Here is a 25,944-nt window from a genome sequence, read left to right on the forward strand (position 1 = left end):
CTAAGTGGCAGGGATCCCAAGGTACATTGTCAGTGGCAAGATTTGTTTCAGTCCTTATATCCCTCAAACATTAGATATATGCTGCTCAAGATCAATGGATCAAGGAGCTTCTAAGGGGGAAAGGAAAATGGCTGCTTTGGAAAGCAAACTCTATGACATAGAATCATGGAGTTGGAAGGGGCCATAGAGGCCACCTAGTCCAACCCCCTGCTTAATGCAGGATCAGCCTAGAGCATCCCTGACAAGTGTTTGACCAGCCTCCACTTAAAGACTGCTGGTGAGGGGGAGCTCGCCGCCTCCCTAGGTAGCTGATTCCACTGTCGAACAACTCTTACTGTAAAAAACTTGTTCCTAATATCCAGCCGGTACCTTTCCACCCATAATTTAAACCCACTGAGGTCTCTCCCCTCCCCAGGTTCTACCTCCAAATCTCTAGGAATTTCCCAGCCTGATGTTAGCATCCTGAGACAGAATACTTCCACACTTTCAGTGCATAGTAATACCAATGGCACCTTTATTATTAAGGCCTTTTCCACATGGCAAAGCTTCCCTATGGAAGCCCCGGTGCTCCTGCTGATGCCAACGCAACGGGGCAGCAAATGGGCTACCCAGATGGCAGCTTTCCCTGCGTCGGTTCCCTTGGTGGCCACCCCCCTCACGATGAGGAGAGGAATGGAATTTTCTGAAGTATTTTAAACCAGTAATTGACTTACCGATGTATCATTATAGGAATATGCCAACTACTGATTAAAAAGAAACACACACCCCCCGGCGGCATGCTGGCGGAAGGATGACTGCCGTGGGGGACTGGGGCAGGGGAAATGGCTGCTGTGTGGGTTGGATTGAGAAGATCTGGACTTTCCCGCCCACAGGACAGCCAGCCAGTAGGCTTGCCTGCGATCCTTCCCAAAATATCACAGCAAAGCAGCTTTGGGAAAGATCACAGGAAATTCAAGAAAAACCCTGGATGTACAAGAAAGCACCACGATTCCGTGCGACCGCAGGGTAGGGGGGAATCCATTTCCTAGCAGCTCTGAACTTGGGGCAAATCACCCGAGGTGAAAACGGCCAAGTCTTCGCTGTGCTGGATGAAACTAACCTGCCCTTTCACCACACAGTTTACAGAGCTGGTCTTCCTAAACTTGGGTGACGTGGTTTGTGCTATGTGAACATTTAGGGCAGCTCCAAGACTCAGAGCGCAGCAACGCAACCAAGACTGGGGTAGCATGACTTATCGAGAACCCATCGTCTCCTCACTACCGGCCCTTCCCAGGACACCTTTCCCAGCGTCCCCCCAAGTACCTCCTCCTGCCTTTGCATCGCAGATGCAACACGGTATCTGCCATGAACAACCTGAAGGCCGGAGTGCAAGAAGTGGGGAAAGAGTCAGTGTTAAAAACAACAACACAAAAGAGTGCAATGAGGCACCTGCAGAAGTGCAAACCAGAAACAGAAACTCAGAGGGTGAGCGTGAGACACACTCACGTTCTTTTGTTGGATCGTTCCCCTCATCAAAAATATTTCAATTCACTGGTTCTGAAATGCCTATGGGAAGTGGCTGGGTTGAGTCTGTACTCATAAGTAGATCAGCTAGGCAGGAAGAGCCACTTGATATGCAAGGGATCTACTCGCAAGGAAGCCCTCCCAACTTACATTCCAAGTGGTCAGCCTGCAACGGACAGCATTCCTCACAATCTCCTCAACGTTGTAAAATAGGTAAGATTGTTTTAAGTTTTTATGCTGGGCGGTATATGTCTCCCATATAAGCTGTGTGCAAGTACCAACCTAGTCAAACAATTCCTCTCAATCTCCTCAATGTTGTGAAGTAGGCTGCTGAATCACCGAAGCTCAGGGATGGGCACCATTTTTAAAAGGGTGTCCGGGTTTCAGACCCCACAGGACGGTTCTTTAAAAAGCACCTACACATTTCTGACCAGCACACTGGTTTTCACCCACTCATTGGCCATCGTCATGAAGCAATTAAAAAGTGTGTGCATGCAGGCGCAGATATGGAAAAGTTAATCTTGGATCGATCCAACCATAAACATTGCTGAAGAGTTATTTCCAACATTTTACTGTGCTTTTCAGTAAAATAGCTCAAAGCCGCTTATAATCATTACACCACAACATATACAACATATACAAACAATCTCCCCAATCCAAAAAGGGCATCCCTGGAGATTGCCATTCGCTTAAAGCCATCCAGAGAGTTCGCAGGCTTGGGCAGAATTGGAGCACTCATCTATCCAGTCTAATATTCCACCCGACGACCTGTCAATCTGGGCTGCTGTCCGTCTAACAAACAACAGCACAGCATGCTTTTATGCGCTGTGGCAGCAAGAGATCCCATCTCAGCAGGAGCTGACCTTTTGCGCTGACCTCCAGGTGTTATTTTTTCAGCCCGCTAACACAGAAACCAAACCGGTCACAAAACGTCAAAATTAGCCACATCCTTATCGACTACGATTTGGGGACCCTTCCTGGCTTTGAAGGAGCACATTTCCACACCCGGTTTAAACCTTACCTCTCGCCTGGATTTCTGTGAAGAGCGTTCCAAGACGTCATCGTTGGAGAGGTCAGAATCTTCTGAGAAGCTTAAGTGCCGACGCAGCTGCAAATCTGTTAAGATAAGGAGACGCGAATCAGGTGGCAAAGCCGGAGAAGAGGCACTGCTGTGTAGTTAGACAATCTAGTCGTGGCCATTGTCTTGTCTGGAATGGTACCATGCCGCCCTCTGCTCGAACGGCAACCGGAGCACAGTGCCCTTTCCTACCAGAGAAGTGTCCTGAGAACTGGTCAACATTTTGCTTTTCAGCCAAGTCTTTCTAGGGACGGGAAGAACAACTTCTTTCAATTTGGAAGTGCCGAAACAGATGTGATATTGGAAGATCAGATCTCCATGGTGTTTTTTTTTTAAAGATAAAATTGAAGCCATGAGGACCCCCAATGAGATCAAGCCTGCGGCGTTAAACTCAGCCCCCAGTGAAACTGGCCCCTTCCCCAGGATGTTAGTGAGCACTGAAAGAGGGGAAAAACAGGCAAAGAGCACACTTGTCTTTTAAAAAATATTTTCTACTGACCCACTTGTTGAACAAAAGACCTGTTGGGAAACTACAGAAGAAATGGAATCTCTATTACGATTATGCACAACTGTAATTTTCTTACTTTGTATCAGAATAACTAGACTAAATAAGTAATAATCATCAATAGAATAGCTAAGAACAATAGAGTGTAGAATTTACTGGATTTTATTGGAAGCAGGAACCAGTAACGCACAATTTGATTAGCTTTATGTTTATGTCAAATGGTTATATAGTACAAATATAAGATTAGGCATGTAAGTCATGTTAAACACATAGTTTAGAGCAATAGTTGGTCACCTAAAGAAAATTGTAGATGTTAAGGAGGACCAAAATAAGGAGGAATAGTTTTAAAAACCATTAGGTAGTATACAATATTTCAACTAAGGGATACCTGAGTTTTTCATACCGTATATACTCGTGTATAAGCCGAGTTTTTCAGCCCAAAAAAAGGGCTAAAAAAGCCGAACTCGGCTTATACACGGGTCAATACGGTAGGAGAGGGGAGGGGGGAGGAGGGAGGGAGGAGGGAGGAACTTACCGCTGCCATCGCTGCCTCGCCCGGGAGTCTTTCTCCTGCCGGCAGGGGCCTGGAGGGGCCGGCAGGAGGTCCCTGCTGGCCGCTCCGCCGCCGCCCAGGCGCTCGGGCGCCTTTCTCCTGCCGGCAGGGTCCTTCCTGGGCCGGCAGAAGGTCCCTGCTGGCCGCTCTGCCGCCGCCCAGGTGCTCGGGCGCCTTTCTCCTGCCGGCAGGGTCCTTCCTGGGCCGGCAGAAGGTCCCTGCTGGCCGCTCTGCTGCCGCCCGGGCGCCTTTCTTCTGCCGGCAGGGACCTTCCTGGGCCGGCAGGAGGCCCCTGCCGGCTGCGCCGCCGCCACCCACGCGCCCAAGCGCCTTCCTCCAGCCGGCAGGGGCCTGGAAAGGCCTCCTGCCGGCCCAGGAAGGCCACGCCGCCGATTCGCCGCGTCTCCCGGTAAGTAGGGGGTTCAGGGGCTCTTCCCCCTCCCCCCCTTGGATGGCACTGGGGGTGGGGTGGGGTGGGGCGGGAGGGCCTGGGAGGCGGCGGGAGGGCGACCTGGGGCAGGGGCTCTGCGCTCTAAAATGGCAGCCGGCATTTTAGAGCGCAGCATTGCCGGTAAAGGGAATTTCTTATTGACCCTCGGCTTATACGCGGGTCAATAAGAAATTCCCTTTTCTGGCCTCAAATTTGGGGGGTCGGCTTATACTCGGGTCGGCTTATACCCGAGTATATAAGGTAATAGGGTCTTCCAATTTGGATATTTTAATAACCTAGCTGTTATAGATTCCTTTGAAATGTGGTGTTGGAGGAGAGTGTTATGGATACCATAGACTGCCAAAAAAAACAAATCAGTGGGTTAGAGGACTTTCATTTATGGGGTTGCCATGAGTCGGAAGCGACTTGACGGCACTTAACACACATCTGTTATAGAAAGTAGTTAACGTATGGCACTTCTTAGAAGGTTTGATATACTGTATGTATGGTTCTATGTATGAGTATGTATATACTGTAGATTGTCTTTGTACTTTCCCCCCCGTTAATTAAAAAAAAAAAAAGAGAGAGAGAGACAGTGCAGGTAAGACCCACCTGCATATCTCTCCCTCCTTCATAATGCAAAGGATTATGCAAAGGATTTGGAAGGCGAGTCTCCAACAAGAACAAAACTATTGTGCGGTATAGATGTATCAGAAACTGGCCACCACTTTGCTGAATGTCCACAGGAACCAACATTATTTTTACTTTAGACAGGAGCTCTCTCCCAGCCACCCCACTTTTTAAATTATTTTTCTGCAATCGTCTAACTGCTATTTTAAAAGCTCTCATATCCAGTTCAATAACCAGTTGAAAAACAACAGCACAAGATCGTCGCGATATCAGCCCGTTGAACAAATTGAAAGCACATGTGTCGAAGGAGTAGAGTCGGCCATGGGAACCAATTCCACTGATTCCCAGCCTGTCATATCTGACACAAAGCTGACTATATGGGAGAGACAGCGTATAGTTCTCCTCTGGGAGGGTTTGCTTGACTCAGAGTTGGGGTGTGTGTGTGTGAAGATGAGTCACGGCTCACGTCTTTGATTGCTGCCTCCAAAAATCTTCTCTCAGGGCTAAGCATGGTGGGAAAACTGTCAACTTTGGAAGAGAAAGTCAATACCCAGGGATATGTCCCATAAAACAGGGTCATACATGAGGACTATTGTAGACCATTTTTGGCAGTAAGAAAAAGCTACCCCTGATTAGCTAGGAACAGTGATTGTCGCTGGGTAGCTATGCTCATTCCACACGTGCATAATGCTTTGGAAGAGAGGGCTGCTTTTCATACTGTTATTGCCTCCCCCTCAGGAATCAAGGAAGCTGCCTAGTACCCCAAATATCTATTTCTATTTTTGGTTATTTTTAGAAACTTAAACCAGGTAACTTAAACCAGATTTTAAAAGCTCTTGCAAGCACGTGCAGAAAATACTAGTTTGTATACATCACTTCTCATAGGGTTTGGGCTGGTTACAACATTATTATGAGATCAAAATTATTACGAGCCCCGTGGTGCAGAGTGGTAAGCTGAAGTACTGCTGTCAAAGCTCTGTTCACGATCTGCGTTCGATCCCGACGGAAGGTGGATTCAGTAGCCGGCTCAAGGTTGACTCAGCCTTCCATCCTTCCAAGGTCAGTAAAATGAGTACCCAGCTGGCTGGGGGTAAAGGGAAGATGACTGGGGAAGGCACTGGCAAACCACCCCATAAACATAGTCTGCCTAGTGAACGTTGTGATGTGATGTCACCCCATGAGTCAATAATGACCCGGTGTTCGCACAGGGGACTACCTTTACCTTTCACTCTAGTGACACTTCTGTGGCACTATAAATTATTCTTTTTCGTCTGCCTTATTTTGGGTTTCTCTCTTTAGGCACCTCTTTCCTAGCTTCCTTTTCGACTTCTCTCATCAACTGCCCACAACAAGGAGGAAGAAAAGATCACCCTCAGCAGATTCTGCCTTTCTCCCGTTTGACTGAAGGATGGTAATTAGGGGTATGCAAAAATAAATCGGTAAAATTCAGGTTTATTGGGCCCGATTTTTTTCGGGAAAACCGAAAAAAGCTGAATTCCAATACTGGTAAATGCAAGAATTTGGTTTATTTTCGGGTTTCCAGAAAAAAATTCAGCCCTGGGGGGCATTTTTTGAGGTAGAGCCCCCAAACTTGCAGGGTAGCTTGCAGGGACTCTCCTTGCAAGAACCCCCAAGTTTGGTGAAGATTGGGTTGGGGGTCCTAAGTTATTGGGTCTGGAAGAGGTCATCCCCTCATGCCTCCATACAGAAGCATTGGAAGGCAAGGAATTCTCTGTTTGCTAATCGGCTAATGCTTGTCTATGGAGGAGAGAGGGGCAACCTCTCCAGAGCCCATCACACCGGAACCCCTGATCCAATCTTCACCAAACTTTGGAGTTCGTGCAAGGAGAGTCCCTAAAGCTACCTTGAAAATTTGGGACCTTTACCCCAAAAAATCCCCCCACAGGAGCTTCGCAAAAAATTCCCATACACTTTAGAGGTGGGAACTTTCAATTAGCCGACTTCCGCAGAATTGCGTCTATGTATTCATGAGAAATAAGAGGCCTTGATGCACCAATGGTCTGATTCAGTATAAGGCAGCATCATGTATTCATGTGAAGTGAGAGACCAGTAGCACTTGGAACCTGCTTTTGGAGAGCCACATGAGGCTAAACTGAGGGTTACTGCTAGGTACCATCAGACCTCTTGTTAGGGAACAAAGGGGCATCTCCTAATACTTGCACACATGCTATGTATTGTAGAAACCTAGAGAACTCCCCAGATGCAGCAGATTTCCTACAGAATGCAGAAGAGGTACCCTACCTGCCACTCTAATCACAGGAGACGCCTTATGTTTCCCAGAATCCACTGTGGCCCCACTGGAAGGTGTGCTTGGGCAAGACTTGTCATCTGCCTTTTTCTTCTTGTCTTTCTTATAACCAGAGAATACAGATTTCCACAGTGATTTGGGCTTGGTGGCTTCTTCAGCCACGCTGCTGGATTTGTCAGAGAGCCTGCTGCCGTTCTTGGACTTCTTCTCCTTCTTGTTCTTGCGAGGCGAGAAGAGAGAAGTCCTTTTCTTACTCTTCCCTCCGGAACCTTCCGAGGAAGTGACTGATGCATCACGTCCGCTGATATCCGAAAAGGGCGAGAACAACTTTTCACTGCTGGCTTTGTGCTTCAGTGTGGGACCTTCGCCCAGTTTCGCAAGTCTTGGGGACTCGAAGAACAGCTCTTTGGTCTTGGAGGGCGCAGTCGATGCTTTGTGCAATTTGGCTGCACCAGCAGCCTTGGCCATCTCCAGATCTTTCATCTTGCATAGCTGCTTAGCCATGGCGTCGCGCAGAGCTTGGCTCTTCACAGATTTCTCTCTAGCTCTCATTCTTTCCTCAGCTATTTCCTTAGCTTCCATGGAGACATGGGGCAGGCCTCTCTTCTGCTGGCTTCCTCCTTCTATCGACGGCGGCCCGCCATTCTCTTTAACCAAATGTAGGTGAAGAGGTTTCTCTGGCCTTGACCGGCTGGTAGGGGGAGTGTAGTACTTTTCATGGAGGCTTGTATCTTCGGTCCTCTCATCGAAAGTGTCCTCGACGTCGTCGGCAAACGGTATTTCATCCACGCTCTCCACAAATGACTTCCGCACCTCCTCTCGAGAAGGCTGGGGTGGCTCCTTGGCAGGACGGGTCTGTTCACTTGCTGGTGGAGGAAGAGGCGTTAGCACGGAAGCCGGCTTAGATTCTGCTTCATTCTGCCAAATCGCCTGATGCCTCTTTCTTCGCAGAGTGGCTGGTTCTTCGTTTTGAGGTGGAGGAGGCGGGGGGCTGGATGGAGGAGTGAGCATGGTGGAATCAGAAGTGTTGAAACTCTGGCTGGCGAATGTTCTCATGTTGGACGAGCTGCCCTGAAGACCAAGTCCAGAACTGCTGGACAGGTCTCTCTTGACGTCACTTGAATTTTTCAGCTCTCTCTCTGACGGGGACTTTGGTGTCAGCAGCGAAAACTGTTCATCCAACTTGGGCGTGACTGGCTTTCTTGGGGCTGGCTGTGGTTTCACAAGATGGATTCCCTTATCTTCTGGAACACCATCAGGAGGATATGATTTGAGGGGACTAGACGCAAGGGGTGAGATGGTAAAGTTCGGCTCTGCTCCCCTGCCTCTGTTTACAGGGGTGAGACCCAGACTCCTCCGGATTTCAGCACTCTTCATCCAAAACTCCTCCACAAGGTTATTACGTTTCAAGGCTTCTTCGGCTGAGGTAGGGCTTCCCAATTTTTCCATCTCACTATCTTGACTTTTTAGGGCGAGTTTGGCCAAAGGAGTAGAGGTTAAGGCTGGGACTGGCTGAAAACACACCGGTGGCTCTCCTGGAGATGGAATGGAGGCTTCAGTAGAGGGTAAAGGCTGTGAACATATAGGCAGGGGGGTAGCAGACGGAGGCGTAGGGAATGTGGGAGATGCTTGTTGTGATTTCACAGGTGATGTTGGCGTGACGGCCTCAGGAAGTGCAACTGGCTGGGACCGTATTGGAGATAGAGGTGCCATTGGGCTTTTGACTTTTTGATTATCGAGGATGTCATCTCGTGTCTTCTCTTCTGAGGGGAATGGATCAGGGAGGAATGGATCGGGGAAAAAACGAGCTTCTGGAGTCCTCACTTTGCAGGGCGTTGTTGCGAGAGGTTCCAGTGAGTCCTACAGAAACAAACACAGAATATCACCCGCGGAACACAGCAGGAGGTTCTACAGCTTTAAGACTTTGAATGATCAAGGGGCCCTCGCCACAGGCTCCCCCACGGAACAACTCCTCCATGTCTGCCACAGAACCCCAGCACATTACGGAGGATTCTGGGGGATGTTTTAGGTTGCACCCTCAATTCTCCTGAGCCACTGGCCTCAGAATTGCCCTGTTTTGAAGTGAGAGTGTTACAAATGGCAGAGTAAACGTCCTTCAGTGTTGGTGCAGTACTTAAAGAGTGTTGGACCAGGACAGGGAAGATTTTGGGTCATGTACCCACTCAGCCATAAAGCTTGCTACATGACCTTGGGCCAGTAGCACACACTCTAGTCAATCTCATAGGGTTGTTTTGATGATAAAATGAAAGGGAGAATCATGTATAGAAGAAGAAGAGGAGTTGGTTTTCATATGCTGACTTTCTCTGCCACTTAAGGAAGAATCAAACCGGCTTACAATCGCCTTTCCCTTCCCCTCCCCACAACAGACACCCTGTGAGGTAGGCGTGGATGAGAGAGCTCTAAGAGAGCTGTGACTGGCCCAAGGTCACCCAGCTGGCTTCATGTGTAGGAGTGGGGGAAACCAGCCCAGTTCACCACATTAGCGTCCGCTGCTCATGTGGAGGAGTGGGGAATCAAACCCGGTTCTCCAGATCAGAGTCCACTGCTCCAAACCACCGCTCTTAATCACTATACTACGCCGGCTCTCATACTGCCCTGAACTTTTGGAAGAAGTCTGGAATAACAAAGGGATCGACTGATTGATTTCAGGAAGCTAGAGCTGCCCATTAGAAATCTTCGCTTGATATACTCCACCCTTGATTAGTTTCCAAGGTTCCCTGGAACACTTTTGAAATCCACTGTTCCAGAGGATACCACACCTACTCTCCGTATATCGAAGTCCAGAAATGAGGAAGAATGTAAACCTCAAACCACATTAACAAGGCATTAGAGGTGATGAGTACTCATGAGTATGCCTATAGCTGAGAGACAGTATAGAAATAACTTAAGTACATAAAGTACTTTTGTGCAAGCTGTATGGATAATTTAACTTCAGAAACAAAAAAGGACAATTCCAGATGGCCTTTTTCAGTCTCTCATGATCCACTTGGGGTTAGTCCTGATACGACATGTTCCTACACTGGTTTTTAAGATGCTAGGCTAGCACACTGACCTTGCAGTTTTACTCCCAGACCTCACCAGTTCTATATAACAGCCTCATGTATAAAGATGTTAGGTGGAAAAACTTCCACAGAAAAAAATTCAGTGAAAAGAAAACGTCACTGGAAAAATTTCCATTTCTAAAGATTCATTGTTACATAAAATTCAAAACCATGAATGGATGCAGATGTCAACACAATATTAGGCAAGAACGGTAATCTCAAAATTGTAATCAGGTGATTATCCCTAAGAATTGTGGGGGGGGGGGCATACATGTTTTGCCCTGACCTGGATGGCCCAGGCTAGCCTGATCTCGTCAGATCTCAGAAGCTAAGCAGGGTTGGCCCTGGTTAGTATTTGGATGGGAGACCACCAAGGAATACCAGGGTTGCTGTGCAGAGGAAGGCACTGGCAAACCACCTCTGTTAGTCTCTTGCCATGAAAATCCCAAAAAAGGGGTTGCCATAAGTTGGCTGTGACTTGACGGCACTTGACACACATACATGTTTAATTGATTTGTAAATTGGGGGAAGGGAGAACCCACAAATACACACTTGAATTTTAGCCTTGGTTTTGATTTGACCTAAACTGCCAATCAGGAGAGTTTATAACTTGACTTTATTTGGATTATTATATACTACAGGCTAAAATTCTTATTGATATGACGTCCCTCACACAGGGAAAGGGATACTGTAATCATCAATCTGATATGAAACTGGCAAGTAATGCAAGTGATGCTAGGGAGAGTGACCGTGAAATTGAGCTGCCCCAGAGATCTCTCTGAGGGAGCGTTAAATCCTGTTGAAATCGACGAGCGGCCGACCATGTCCACGGAACATCCCACCAAGCATCAAGCAGGAAAGAAATTACAACAGGCAGCTTTCTACCTCCAGTAGGGATTCTTCCTTGGCTGCTGCTGAATTCACCAGGCAGCCAGTTTTCCATAACAATTGTTACAGCTGCAATATAATACGAGCACTCAAACTAGTCCAGGCCAGACACTTTTGTGGTAATGATCAAGAAATAGAAAGATGATTCATCCTAAGAAAGATCCCAAAATCCAGCATTATAGAAAGATGATGTATCATAAAGGAATGAGTGACTCAACTGGATTTGTTTCTCCACCCCTCCACATGAAGCCAGCTGGGTGACCTTGGGCTAGTCACAGCTCTCTTAGAGATCTCTCAGCCCCACCTACCTCACAAGGTGTCTGGTGTGGGGAGGGGAAGGGAAGGAGATTGTAAACCGGTTTGATTCTTCCTTAAGTGATAGAGAAAGTCGGCATAGAACAACCAACTCTTCTTCTTCTTCTTCGACTAGCTGTGCACCACACGTATTATTTTCTATAAAGAAAAAAAAACAGATCTTGCCTCTTTTGGTTCTTCCTCGTGGTTAAGAACTGGAGAAAGCGTAACAGCCTTTTCGCAGGGTGACGGGACCGGGAGGCAAGGCTTGCAAGGATCTGAAGGAGAACATAACAAGGCCATTACCACCTTTAAAGCCATCTGAAACACATACGCTTGGATCAACAAACTGAGAGCACAAGACATTCATAGACACAAACCTTCCCTGCCTGTAGCACCTCTCTGAGACCACAAAAAGGCCCTGCCGGCACCGCCACTGATAAAAAGCCATGCGCTATTCTAAAAAGCCCTACTCTGATAATCTTTGTGGATGTGGGACCGGTTCTATTGAAACTGTGGAGCATGTCTCATTTTAGTGTAGACGATACAAGCAATTAAGAACACAGCTGATTAATTTGTTAATTTCTGATACAAACATGAATGTAGCTAATAAGCTATCATTTTTGCTGGGTGGTTGTGATCCAGCTATCACAGTTCCGGTAGTGACATTTATTGTGGGTCTGTTTGAATTTAAGAAACCTGAGGAGAATCTAAAGAGCATGTATACAACCAAATAAATTATATAAAATAAAATAATTAAAAGCAGAATTAAAATATCTGCTTAGCAGTTCAGTGTGGTTAGCTCACAGCCTATTGGCTAGGAGCTGTACCATGAGAGAGAAAGAGAAAGAGAGAGAGAGAGCAAGCCATGGGACATAGTGAGGAAGGGAATTCAGGTGAAAGCATCCATCTACGTTCTTAGTATCATAGAATCATAGAGTTGGAAGGGGCCAACTCTATGATTCTATGATACTCTACGATTCTATGATAGTCTAACCCCCTGCACAATGCAGGATCAGCCTAGAGCATCCCTGACAAGTGTTTGTCCAGCCTCTGCTTAAAGACTGCCAGTGAGGGGGAGCTCACCACCTCCCTAGGTAGCTGATTCCACTACCGAACAACTCTTACTGTAAAAAAATTTTCCCTAATATCTGCCTTCAATTTAAACCCATTATTGCGAGTCCTATCCTCTGCTGTCAACAGGAACAGCTCCCTGCCCTCCTCTAAGTGACAGCCCTTCTTCCACCAGCAGAACCTCCACCAGAACAGGAGGAGGCAACTGCACCCCATTTCCCACCTCCTTTACGGCAGCTCTCTGGGGGCTTTTCTCCCCTCCACCTGTGTCTCCTCAGCAAGCAGGGAAGACTTCAGCAAGAAGCTGCAGCGGGAGTCACCCCCTCCACACAACAAGGGTTGCCAAGCCACGGCTGCTACAATCTACGGCGTCCTCCCAAAACAGAAGCAAAGGCAAAGGGCCGGAGAAAAGAGTTGCCATACAGGGATTACAGACACTGAAGATTCCCAAACCGTGAACACAACTGCAGCTGGCACCCCCCTACAAAACCCTACTATCCAAGCAAGGTTAACTGCCATTCAGATTGCACTAACCAAAGGAGGAGAAACTCCAGCGGTGTTTCAGTTCTTTCTCGTTTGTGGCTGTTGGCAAATCTGGAAGTAAAGATGCTGAAATCCTAAGGGAGCACTGAGCATTGTACGTTTGGGCAGATCTCGCCCAATCCACAACCTGACATGGCTTTTCCCATGTGCACCCCTCCATAGCATAGTCTTCCCCAGAAGCAAACTGGGCTATGAATTTTACTCCGACAAGTATTGGTGACAGGGCACTGGTGTTTGTTGCAAATTAAGAGGAGTCTAAAAGTACAGACTGATCAAAACTGTTTGGGACTGTTTGGGGAGGGTCCATGGCTCAGTGGTAGAGCATCTGCTTGGCATGCAGAAGGTCCCAGGTTCAGTCCCCGGCATCTCCAGTTAAAGGGACTGGGCAAGTGGGTGATGTGAAAGACCTCTGCCTGAGAACCTGGAGAGCAGCTGCTGGTCTGAGTAGACAATATGGACTTTGATGGACCAAGGGTTCGATTCAGTATAAGGCAGCTTCATGTGTTCGTGTGCAACAGCAGGCCTCCAACCTTCTGTGAGAAGAGCTGTATTGATCAAGACTGGCCATGATGGCGATATTTTCATAGAATCGTAGAGCTGGAAGGCGCCACATAGGCCATCTAGTCCAACCCTCCACTAAAACATCCCTGAGAAGCATTTGTCCAGTTGAAGACTGCCAGTGAGGGGGGAGCTCACCACCTCCCCAGGCAGCCGATGCCACTGCTGAACCACGCGTATTTCCTTACCTTCCGTTGCAATGCAAGGGTCGGTGGCTTTGGCCTCCACAATGTCGGAAACTTTCAGCTCCAGTTCTTCCGTCTCTCCATGATGCAGACGGCACTCTGCTTCTGCATCCGATGGGATGTCATCTAATTCCCAGCGATTTGTGCAATGAAGGAAGGAAGGAAAGAAAGAACGGCGTTCAGGTGCAAGCCTGTAGGGACATCCTGCTAACATTTCACCTTGCCGACCCAAAGAGAGGTGTGTAAAGAAAGTGGCAATCAGATCTGATGCCAGACCAAACTCACCAAGTGGATGAAACTGGGCCTGCCACGTTCCAATCCATCTTTGAAGCACCCCCCCTTTACACTATTCGGTAACCAGGAACTTATAGTGCTCTCAAGACAAGGTACTTTAGCAGTTACGATTTATGCTCTCTAGTCTGAATTTCCTCGCCCCCCAGTCTCTAGTTTCAGGCCACGACGTTGGCATTAGAGGGAAAAACATTATAAAAGTTTCCAGGTAATCAACATTTTTGTATCTTTTGCAGGGGAAAATAGTAGATAAAAGGCTCTCACAGGGAGAGTTTTTTGGGGGGGAAATTAGTAATAATAGTCGCTACTCCAACAAGAGGGATGCTGATGAGATGTATCTTTTACACGGTTATATTGTTAAAAACATTACTTACAGGAACTCTTTTGTTTGCTTTGGAAACCTATTAATTTGACATAAAATTGGTTCTTGTAGGTTATCCGGGCTGTGTAACCGTGGTCTTGGAATTTTCTTTCCTGACGTTTCGCCAGCAACTGTGGCAGGCATCTTCAGAGTAGTAACACTGAAGGACAGTGTCTCTCAGTGTCAAGGGTGTAGAAAGAGTAATATATAGTCAGAAAGGGGTTGGGTTTGAGCTGAGTATTGTCCTGCAAAAGTATTGTCCTGTAAGTATCAAGATAATGTGCTAATGAGGATATGGTATGTTAATATGGAACCATTGTATCCTGAAGTGATCTGTTAATGTGTGTAATCCAAAACTAATCTGTATGGCTATTGTTGAATGTTGTCTTTGTCTGGAGGTTTTTCAGGGCAGGAAGCCAAGCCTTATTCATTCTTAAACTCTCCTCTTTTCTGTTAAAGTTGTGCTGATGTTTGTGAATTTCAATGGCTTCTCTGTGCAATCTGACAAAATAGTTGGTAGAACTGTCCAGTCTTTCAGTGTCTTGGAATAAGACCCTGTGTCCTGTTTGTGTCAGTCCATGTTCAGCCACTGCTGATTTCTCAGGTTGGCCAAGTCTGCAGTATCTTTCATGTTCTTTTATCCTTGTTTGTATGCTGCGTTTTGTGGTCCCGATGTAAACTTCTCCACAGCTGCAAGGTATACGATATACTCCTGCAGAGGTGAGGGGGTCTCTTTTGTCTTTTGCTGATCGTAGCATTTGTTGTATTTTCTTGGTGGGTTTAAACACTGTTTGTAGGTTATGTTTTTTCAAAAGTTTCTCCATCCTATCAGTGACTCCTTTAATAAATGGCAAGAATACCTTTCCTATGGGAGACTGTTTTTCTTGAGTTTTCTGATTTTTGTTTGGTTCAATGGCCCTTCTGATTTCATTCTTGGAGTAGCCGTTTGCTAGCAGTGCGTGATTTAGATGGTTAGTTTCTTCCTTGAGAAACTGTGGTTCACAGATCCGTCTTGCACGGTCCATTAATGTTTTGATTATTCCTCTTTTCTGTCGGGGGTGGTGGTTGGAGTTTTTGTGTAAGTAGCGATCTGTGTGAGTTGGTTTCCGGTAGACCTTGTGACCTAACTGAAGGTTTGATTTACGGATGACAAGAGTATCAAGAAATGGGAGTTTACCCTCAATTTCCTTTTCCATGGTAAACTGAATGTTTGGATGGATATTATTAAGATGATTTAGAAAGTCCATTAATTTTTCTTCACCATGGCTCCAAATGGTAAATGTATCATCTACGAACCTGAACCAGACTGTAGGTTTGTAAGGTGCTGATTCTAATGCTGTCTTTTCAAAATATTCCATGTAAAAGTTTGCTATTACTGGACTGGGTGGACTTCCCATAGCTACTCCATCAATCTGTTCATAAAATTCTTGATCCCATAGGAAATAACTTGTTGTCAAACAATGGTGAAATAAGGCTGTTATATCTTCTGGAAAAATCTGGTTAATCAATGAGATTGTGTCTTTAACTGGAACCTTGGTAAAGAGGGATACAACATCAAAACTGATTAATATATCCTTTGGATTGAGTCTTAACGGACTGATTTTGTTGATGAAGTGAGTTGAATCTTTGATGTAAGAAGTGGTTTTTCCAATGTGGTCCTGTAGGAGGGTGGTCAAATATTTAGCTAATTCATATGTTGGGGAACCAATGGCACTCACGATGGGTCGGAGTGGAACGGAATCCTTATGAATTTTAGGTAGTCCATATAATCGTGGTGGTTGTGCTTCAGTCTTGCATAGTTTTCTGTGTGTGTCGGGATGAAGAGTGGAATTCTTGATCAGAATGCTAGTTTTCCTGGTAATTTTGCAAGTTGGATCTCGTTTTAGTTTTTTGTATGTGGCAGGGTCCAGAAGTTCCTCAATCTTCTTTTTGTATTCTTCTGTTTTCATGATCACTGTGGCATTGCCTTTGTCAGCTGGTAGAATAATGATTTCTGGATCTGCATTGAGGGTCTTGATGGCGTTTCTCTCCTTGCGTGTTATATTGCTAGCAGGGGGCTTTGCTTTTCGTAGAATTCTTGCTGTCTCTCATTATCTTGATACTTACAGGACAATACTTTTGCAGGACAATACTCAGCTCAAACCCAACCCCTTTCTGACTATATATTACTCTTTCTACACCCTTGACACTGAGAGACACTGTCCTTCAGTGTTACTACTCTGAAGATGCCTGCCACAGTTGCTGGCGAAACGTCAGGAAAGAAAATTCCAAGACCACGGTTACACAGCCCGGATAACCTACAAGAACCAATGAACTCTGACCGTGAAAGCCTTCGACAATATTTTGACATAAAATTGTTCAAATAAACGGCTGCTCCCTGCCAGACAGGAGCCCTGTGGCGCAGTGGTAAGTTGCAGTACTGCAGTCAGAAGCTCTGCTCACCACCTGAGTTCAATCCCGATGGAAGTTGGTTTCAGGTAGCCGGCTCAAGGTTAACTCAGCCTTCCATCCTTCCAAGGTCGGTAAAATGAGTACCCAGCTTGCTGGGGGTAAAGGGAAGATGACTGGGGAAGGCACTGGCAAACCACCCCATAAAAAAAAATAGTCTGCCTAGGAAACGTCGGGATGTGACGTCACCCCATGGGTCAGGAATGACCCGGTGCTTGCACAGGGGACTACCTTTACCTTTAACCCCTGCCAGACAAATATTTCTCTGGAGCACACCTCAAATTCTAGTTTAATCCAAATACAGTCCCTCTGCTGCTGCTTTTGTCTAGCATGGATTACTCGGTTCTGGCATGTCTTTGTACTGCTGGGCCTACAGCAATTTATGTGATGCCCTCTGGTTTTTAAGCAAACACTCTGACCGGTTACAAAGTGCATGGCTAACTTTGAGCCAACGTCAAAGAACAACAACAAAAACATAACAGATTCTGCGCCCATCTCTATAGCACCTTCATAATTTTTGTTTCGGAACAACCATTCATTCAAATCAAGGACCAACTCTATTAATAATCAACGGTGGTATTTCCCCTCCCTAATTCTCCTTGGCTAAAAGAGCGAGATACATTAAGCTCTGTTGTTTGGGCTTGCTTGCCCTTGCACAAACACACACACACACACAAATACACCTTTGCAGCAGATTGGGCACAGTACAGTGCTCAGAATATTGGACTAGGAGCTGGGAGAACCAGTTCAGCTCCCATGCAGCTGTGAAGCTCACTGGTTCATCTCAGGCCAGTTTCTCTCTTAGCCAGCGTGGTGTAGCGGTTAGGAGCAGCGGACTCTACTCTGGAGAACCGGGTTTGATTCCCCACTCCTCCACATGAGCGGCAGGCTCTGATCTGGAGAACTGGGTTGGTTTCCCCACTCCTCCCCACAAAGCCTGCTGGGTGACCTTGGGCCAGTCACAGTTCTCTCTGAACTCTCCTAGCCCCACTGACCTCACAAGGTGTCTGTTGTGGGCAGAGGAAGGGGATGCTAAGCCGGTTTGATTCTTCCTTAAATGGTAGAGAAAGCCGGCATATCAAAACCAACTCTCCTAGCTTAATCTACCTCACAGGTAGATTATGAGGATAAAACGGACGAGGGAAAAATTATGTGTGCTGCCCTGAGCTCATTGGAGAAAGGGTGAGATAAAAGACAGACAGAGGACACTGATTTGGCTGCAACAGAGTTAGACTGCTTCCCCCCCCCCGCCCAACCAGGGAACCCGCAGTTCCGTACCATCGTCCAGCTCTGCCCCCGTGTCCCCATCCTCGATGGCTTCGGCAGGCTCGGTGCCCGCTTCATCCTCATATTCGTTCTCTTCACACAGGGCTGGAACAGATTTGATGTACAGGTTTTAAAATAAAGGTAATGCGCAGAGAGAACAGATAATTCAAACTCTCAGACAAAACTAATCTAGTGGGTAGTTCTTTCTTTCTTTCTTTCTTTCTTTCTTTCTTTCTTTCTTTCTTTCTTTCTTTCTTTCTTTCTTTCTTTCTTTCTTTCTTTCTTTCTTTCTTTCTTTCAGCCAGGTCACAGAAACAGCAAAGTCACCTGGTCATTGCTGGACTGTACCGCTTTAGACTGGAGGGAAAGCTGGTATTGTTTGAATGCTTCCTCCGTATAAAAACGATATCTGCATCTAGCAAGCTGAACGTGCCCGGGGGAATGCTAGGTCCGTAGCATGGTAGTGTTCTGTGCCCGTATGTGCGACCCCCTCCCCACAAAAAATCCTTCACTCAGTGATGCAGCGGGAGCAGGACCGGGGAAACCCAGGTTCGAATCCCTGCTGGCCATGACACTTGCTGGGTGGACTTGGGCCAATCATTCTCTCTCAGCCCAAACAACCCATACAGGGTTGTTGCAAGGATAAAATGAAGGGGGGGAGGGGACCACGTATGCCACCCAAGCTCCTTGGGGAAAGGGCGAGATTAAAATGCACTAAACAAATAAGCGGTACAATCTACAAAGAGCCAGTCGAACTGACAATTTAGATGCCAGAAAACACTCTCAGATTTCAATTCAAATGAGCAAAAAACATTTATTTATTTATTTTGGTATATGAAGCGGGGCTCTTTTAAAAGGCTCGCCAGTGTTTTGTTGCCTTCAACATCATATTAAAAATCTGTTACAACATCAGTCGTCTTTGCCACCTCGAGCCAAGAAGAAAGGCTGGGTATAAATACTTTAATAAATAAAAATAAGTTCTATTGAATCCGCTTAGTCCCGTAGAACAGCTTTGTCATTCAAAAGGCAGATTCCTCTGGCCAATGGCATCCAGGCCTGGCCTGGTCCCAGCGGCTATCCAAAATAAGCATATAAGTATTAAACAGGAGTAAATCGGTAGCATTTGAGGTAAAGAAATGGGCACCAAAATGCTAGGCAAAGGAATATTTTGAAAGGCCCTCTAATGCAGGGAAATTCCGCTTTTGCCTGCTAGGCAGTTTCCCAGCAAATACCCTGTAAACGTACTGAAAAGGTCAAATTCAGGGACGGGTTTACCAGAGGTACAGCTTAGTGACACATTGGTACAAACATATATTCAGGGTGGTGGTGGGGGGGGGGGAAGAGAACAAAAATACCTCTGCACCCATTCACACTTATTGTACAAGTATGCATTTACACACGTTATGCAGTTAAAGATGAAGTGCGAGGGACAAAAGCTGCTGCACAGAAACTTGTGAGCTAGGCACGACTAGGACCAGAAGCCAGAGGGGTTTCAACATTTTGTCCTGTTACGTCAGCAGCCACAATGGGAGGCGGCGAGAGGCGGCCATCCCAAAAGCTCAGCTGCCAGAAGCAATAAGGTTTAGAAAGGCACTAAACTACAATTCATGCAAAACTCAACCGTAGCTCAATGCCAAGTGCCCACGCCGTTCTACCGAGCAAACTAAATTCCCTTCACAGCTGGCAAGGGCTCTTGCAAGGGCAAGGGCTCTTGCTCTAGAATAAATAAAGGGGAGGATTTCTTGTAAGGCCCCGGCTGGCGGGGCTCAGTTAACCAATAAGATCGGAGAGCGAAGTACATTTTCAATGTGGCTCGCAAGTTACCAGCCATGCATTTTTCCATGGCATATTCCTTTAAAAGGAATTGTCCCTCTGTCTATTTAGGGGATGGCTTGCCAAAGGCAGGAGACGAGTTTAATCCCTCTCAGACTTTAGGACAGCAATATGCTTCAGGTCGCTTTGTATTCCCTTTAAACACTTCCGCCTGGAGTGTGCTTCTGATTCGAGGACGCCTCCCAATACCAAAACTCTTGGTGCATCTTAGCTTTGCCTTTCCCTGCCTTTTGAGAATTTTCTTCCCAGCGTCAGCGGCAGGATGTCTTCTCTTTTGTTTAATTCCTCCTCAAATGGGCACGAAGGCAGCCACGCATACGTAAGATCCCCACAAATTTAATGCAGAGCGAGGGGAAAAAAGAGCAAGGGGACCCTGTGACGGAAGTGCGCAGTGGCCAGCTTTCTGGACTGTGAAGTTAACGAAAGAAATTAGCCCAGAAATTAGTGCCTGTGATGAATAGGGACCATGGCACAAATTCACGAACAGAAGACTTTAATATTAAACTTGGCTACAGGGAGGGAGGACGGACGGGCCCGAGACCAAAGTGGCATGAGGCTTTTGTCCAGACCGACAGTGGGAAAGTTCGTTGCTCTTTCAATAAAGGGCATGAGGTTTTTGCATGTGAAGCAGAGTACTAAGCAGTGACAGGTTATGGGATGTAGCTTAGACAGCGCAATTCCCTGTCATGAACATCAAACCCACAGAAGACTTGGGTGGGATGCACACTTACATGGTACTTTTCCTGTTGGTTTTGATGTCAACAGATAACTCACTTGGTCAGAGACAGGGGCATGGCCGTTTGTAATGCTGATTTCTTAAGACCCAGGACTCCCTGCCCCAGGATGTGGTGAGGGCTGCCAACAAGGCTTTAAGAAAGGAGTGGACATGCTGATGGAGAAGAGGGCTACTAGAGAGCCAACGTCGTGTACTGGTTAAGAGCAGTGGTTTGGAGCGGTGGACTCTAATCTGGAGAACTGGGTTTGATTCCCCACTCCTCCACATGAAGCCAGCTGGGTGACCTTGGGCTAGTCACACTCTCTCAGCCCCACCTACCTCACAGGGTGTCTGTTGTGGGGAAGGGAAGATGATTTGTAAGCCAGTTTGATTCTTCCTTAAGTGGTAGAGAAAGTCAGCATATAAAAACCAACTCCTGTTCTTCTTATGGTTTTATATTGTTTTAAATGTTGTTACCCACCCTGAACCCAGCCTGGCTGGGAATGAAGGCGGGCTATAAATTCAAATAAATAAACAGGTCCTGATTGCCTAAGTCAGAAATGTAACACCTGCGTTCTGCTCTTAGACATCTACATTCCCCTCATTGTTTATGGGACATCCTTATCCTTTAGGCCTGGTTAAGATGGAAATCCAATTCATGCAAGAATGGACCGTCTCAGTGAGACATGCAGCCCGTTACCTTCCCTTCCTAACCCCCCCCCCCCAAGCATGCAGTAGCGACAAAAGGCACAGTTTGGTTGTTAAAAGGGGGCCAGCAGTCGGGACGCTAAAACGCAGACAAGGTGGTAGCGCCAGCAGTGGCGGGCAGGGGTTACTTGTGAGCTGTAAAAGCGGAACGTCACCAAAACTACCTCCTGGGACTGTTTCCAGCCACGCCTGCACTGCCTCGTGGCGTACGGAGGGTAGGTCGGATGCTGAATTAAAATAAATAAAATAAAATAAAAAGGATGATAAATTTCAGAGCACGCAAATAAATATTTTGAAACAGAAACGTCATGGAGGGAAACACGCAATGTGGTAAAAGAGAGGAGAAACAAAGTAAACAGACAAAGGGAAAACCAGACATTGTAACTGACTAGACATGAGAGGAACCCCAAAAAGAAACAAAGGGAACGGCCAGGGGGAAGACCAGACATGAGAGGTTCCCAAAAAGACGGGGAGAGGAAGACAGAAAGGAAGAGTGAACGTTTGCAACCAAATAACTGCTGCTGCTGGCTACCTTTATGACCCACCTGCGATTAGCTGGTAAACCTTTGTCCGTGCTCCCACGATGCAAACCTCTTTTGCCTTTTCCTCTCTTCACTCTGCTAAACGAATCCATTGCCTCTGTCACTACTGTGCTACTCTCCCTTTAAGCAATTCCAACTGGCTGGCTCCCTTATTCCCCTTCATCTATTCTGCACCCAGACGCGAGATGCCACGCCGGCCCCAAGACTCCTCTTCCCTTGCAGCACAGGCTGTTCAGCTCCATGCCTCTCCTGGCAACCTCCTGCGCTGCAGATTCGTCTTCCTTGCGCCTACACAGGGCTGCCCTTGAGACTGATCCGAAGCCTCCGGAACACGTCGGCGAGGCTCCTTCCGGGGACCTCGCTCCGTGAACATATTCAGCCAGTGCTCTGACAGCTGCACTGGCTCCAGCTGGAGTATCGGATCAGGTTTAAGGTGCTGGTTTTGACCTTTAAAGCCTTACGCGGTCTGGGGCCCTCGTATCTTCGGGACCGCCTCTCCTGGTACACCCCCTGAAGAACGCTGCGTTTAACTGATATTAACTTGTTGGTCGTCCCCGCCCCAGGAGCATGCGGCTGTTCTCAACAAGGGCCAGGGCTTTTTTGGCCCTGGCTCCAGCCTGGTGGAATGCTCTACCTAGTAGCATCAGGTCCCGCAGAGTTCCGCAGGGCCTGTAAGATGGAGCTTTTCCACCAGGCCTATAACTGAGGGCAATCGCAGGTGTTCTCAGTGCTGGCCTCCCTACTTCCCCCCGTTTTTAAAAATAATTTAGTGTATTTGTCTGCCTGCCCGTTATGACACAGCAGGTGCTATACGAATTGTGAGCCATCTGTGGTTTTAATAATTTACAAGATTGCATATTTTTATCATTTTAAATATTATATATATATATATAATACACAAACACATGACATATATGTATGACATATGCTTTTATTGTTGTTACCTGCCCTGAGCCTGGCCTTGGCCGGGGAGGGCAGGCTAGAAATTTAAATAGTAAATAAATAAACAAAACCCTGTATCCTCTATGCCGCTATTTCCTACTCCTTCTTACCCATCAGTTCCACCCTTCACTAATCCACAGGTTTTTCCCACCACTGGCAATGCTGAATGAGTCTGATCTAAGCTAATGTGTAGTTTACCTTGACTCAGTAAAGTTTTTACCCTCCCCTCGTCTCTCCTGTTGGGCTTGCTGGGGAGGGCGGGTTACAAATTTGAAATAAATAAATAAATAAAATGAAACAAAACATGAACAGAGGATGCAGAAAACCAGAAAGACACACAAACAAGAAAGCTACGCTCATGTGAGAGGCAAAACTTAAAACGAACATCTAATCCTGTAGGCCCAACTCTTGAAATCTGCTGGGCAGGGAAGGGGGAGCTCTGGGTTCCAGGATACCTCTTTTCGAGAAACAAAATCTTCTGATGCTTGAGGCAAGGCACGGCCTTCTTAGCTTTGGAAAGCAACTTTGGAGCAACTAAACATGCTCACATTGCGGGAGGCTCAAGCTTGCTGTTTCCTTGTCTTCAAGAGGCTCACCAGGGAAAGAGACTCTTGAAATAGATGTTGAGAAGGCAGGGGCATGCACTTGGGGAAGAGACAGCCTGAGAGTGAAAGGGCATGGCCAGAGACAAACAGTCTCTTCATGAGATTCTGGAGAAATAATCGACCCGGGGGTGGGGGGAGGGATAATTATGCAGGCAGAGGTAGGATAGCGTTGCTCGGAGAGAAGGCGGTATTCTGAAATAGCATTTCCTGACGTCCGGAAGCGTAGAGTCATGGAGCGAACAGGTATCCTCTCTTACACCAACCATCACAAGCCTTACTCTAATGTTTAAAATGAATAAGTTATCAAATCTAGAACAGAAGCAGAGAGTGTGCAACTGTACAAGTTAATTAAGGAAGAGAAGGCAGTGTAGATAATGAGGAGAAGACTAACGGCTGCCTGGACCCAAAAGGTACTGAAGATCTTCTGTTTGGGAGGACAGGAGAAATTGCCCTCTCACCACAACCATAAATTGCTGTTAGGATACCAGGAAAGTGGTATCTCCCTCCACCTGAAGCGTTACCGAGAGTAAAAGTTCTGGGATCGCCTGCAACGTAAGTGTAACACCACCATATTTATTATACAGAGAAATAACTTTCTAGAAGATTCCTTAGAATTATTAATCTGCAACTGGCATAACCAGCATCAGCTCCAGAGGATGGTGAGGGTGGACCCTTGATGGGGCCCCAACACCAGCAATGGGCCCCAACACTCTCACTCTGCAACAAGATCAGATGCGAGGCAGGAGAATTTGCAAGTCTGCATACTTCACTTTAATTTTTAAATGCTGGTTTTTATGTTTTTGATGTATTTTGATGTGCTTTATCCATGTTGCAAGCTGCCTCGAGCTCCGTAAAGAAGAAAGGGGACCAATAAATGTTTTAAATAAATACATAATTTTTCTTCCAGGCTAAGGAGGCTAGAAGAATTCCTGGAGCACCCAGCACCTTGTTTATGGATGCTGCTGGCAAGGTCCATCTTCCATTACATCTGACCTTCTGAATACAAATGTATACCTGGATTGTGATCCTGGGCCTCTAATTTCTCACCATCCCATGCAGTCAGAATTTTCAGGAAGTTGGTTTGCTGTTGTTCCAAAACCACTCCAGGATGATGGGTGTCCCACCTGAGGAGGCCTCAAATCCCAGAGCAGGTATGGTATGAATCATGGAGACTAGCAATATGCCCTGCTCACAGCTCCAGGCTGTAAGAATACCCTACAGCAGGGGTGTCAAACATAAGGCCTGTGAGCTGGATCCGGCCCCTTGAAAGCTCTTATCCGGCTCGTGAGCCATCTGAAGCAGCCACCTCTCCCCCACACTCTCAATCTGGGTTGACAAGGCATGGCCCGGCCCAACCAAGTTGCATTTATATCATATCCAGCCCTCGTAACAATTGAGTTGGAAACCCCTGCCCTACAGGCTCTTTTCTAGATTTTTTAAGGGGAAATAAAATAATCTTCAAGGAAGAAGATTTCAGAACTGTTGTAAGAAAAACCCATTTCACATTAGACACCCCCACCCCAGCCTTGTGGCCTCCTCATCGACCTTTAAACCAAAAGTTAGACTTTTCCAGAACAGCCATCTTCCTAATCCTGCAATGACAGGATTTAACCAACCTTCTGAGGGGCTGGATCATTCCCAGCTCTGACATCATTGCTGGATACAGAGTACAGGGAAGGAAGAGGAGGCTGGAAGTGTCCCCTCTTCCACAGTCCTTTCCCTTTACACTCAGAGCCAAGACCGATCTTCTGCTGATGAAGATGGCAGAAGGCAATTCCTGCTAGAACAGAGCGCAGACATATAATAACAGGTTGTGAAGGCTGGACAAATCCATGTTGCAGTTCACAGCTGGCTGTTCCCGGTCTAGTTCGTTACTTCTTAAATCTCCTCCCTTCCTACAGTATGTGTGACGGTGTTCTACCTGATGCAAAGGACAGTGCCAAAAGCTGCCGAGCTGAGTTAAGATTAATGTATAAGCACATAAGGAAGCTTCTTTATACTCCTTGGTAAGATCACTCGCTTCATTAATCCCAGTATCCTCTTATTCCAAGGGGCAGCAGCTGTCAGGGTCCCCTTCGAAACCCTGATAACTCTAATCACAATGAAGAAAAGCTATGGACTGAAACTGGGACTTCCTGCATGCATGGAATGTGCTCTACCACTGGGTTGTGGCCCACCCCTATGAAAGGCTGTGCTTATTCAGTAAAGAGGAACTAGTTGCTTCTAGACCAATTTTTTAGACCCACTTGGGATCCACACAGCACCAGAACCTGGACCATCAAGTGATTATTTCTTTAAAAAGCCAACTACAATCCCTTTCCTAAACTAACTACAATCCTTTCCTAAACTAACTACAACCCCTTTCCTAAGCTAACTACAATCCCTTTCCTAAACTAACTACAATCCCTTTCCTAAGTGAACTACAATCCCTTTCCTAAACTAACTACAATCCCTTTCCTAACTACAATCCCTTTCCTAAGCTAACTACAATCCCTTTCCTAAACTAACTACAACCCCTTTCCTAAACGAATTACAACCCCTTTCCTAACTACAATCCCTTTCCTAAGCTAACTACAATCCCTTTCCTAAACTAACTACAATCCCTTTCCTAAGTGAACTACAATCCCTTTCCTAAACTAACTACAATCCCTTTCCTAACTA

General features: G+C 46.6%; 1 protein-coding gene across 1 annotated transcript in view; it reads right to left on the reverse strand.

Annotated features, from left to right (window-relative positions):
• MICAL3 (microtubule associated monooxygenase, calponin and LIM domain containing 3) overlaps positions 1 to 25,944 on the reverse strand; it is a 143,140-nt gene that overhangs the window by 33,231 nt on the left and 83,965 nt on the right. The window contains exons 29-34 of the mRNA XM_056847688.1: positions 21,359 to 21,421; positions 17,951 to 18,043; positions 13,576 to 13,698; positions 11,399 to 11,490; positions 6,962 to 8,828; positions 2,525 to 2,619 (exon numbers count right to left, since the gene is read on the reverse strand). Of these exons, the coding sequence (XP_056703666.1) occupies positions 2,525 to 2,619; positions 6,962 to 8,828; positions 11,399 to 11,490; positions 13,576 to 13,698; positions 17,951 to 18,043; positions 21,359 to 21,421 (2,333 nt within the window). The remainder of the gene's footprint in view (positions 1 to 2,524; positions 2,620 to 6,961; positions 8,829 to 11,398; positions 11,491 to 13,575; positions 13,699 to 17,950; positions 18,044 to 21,358; positions 21,422 to 25,944) is intronic.

The sequence above is a fragment of the Euleptes europaea genome, chromosome 3 (assembly GCF_029931775.1).
Source record: "Euleptes europaea isolate rEulEur1 chromosome 3, rEulEur1.hap1, whole genome shotgun sequence".
Classification (NCBI taxonomy): domain Eukaryota; kingdom Metazoa; phylum Chordata; class Lepidosauria; order Squamata; family Sphaerodactylidae; genus Euleptes; species Euleptes europaea.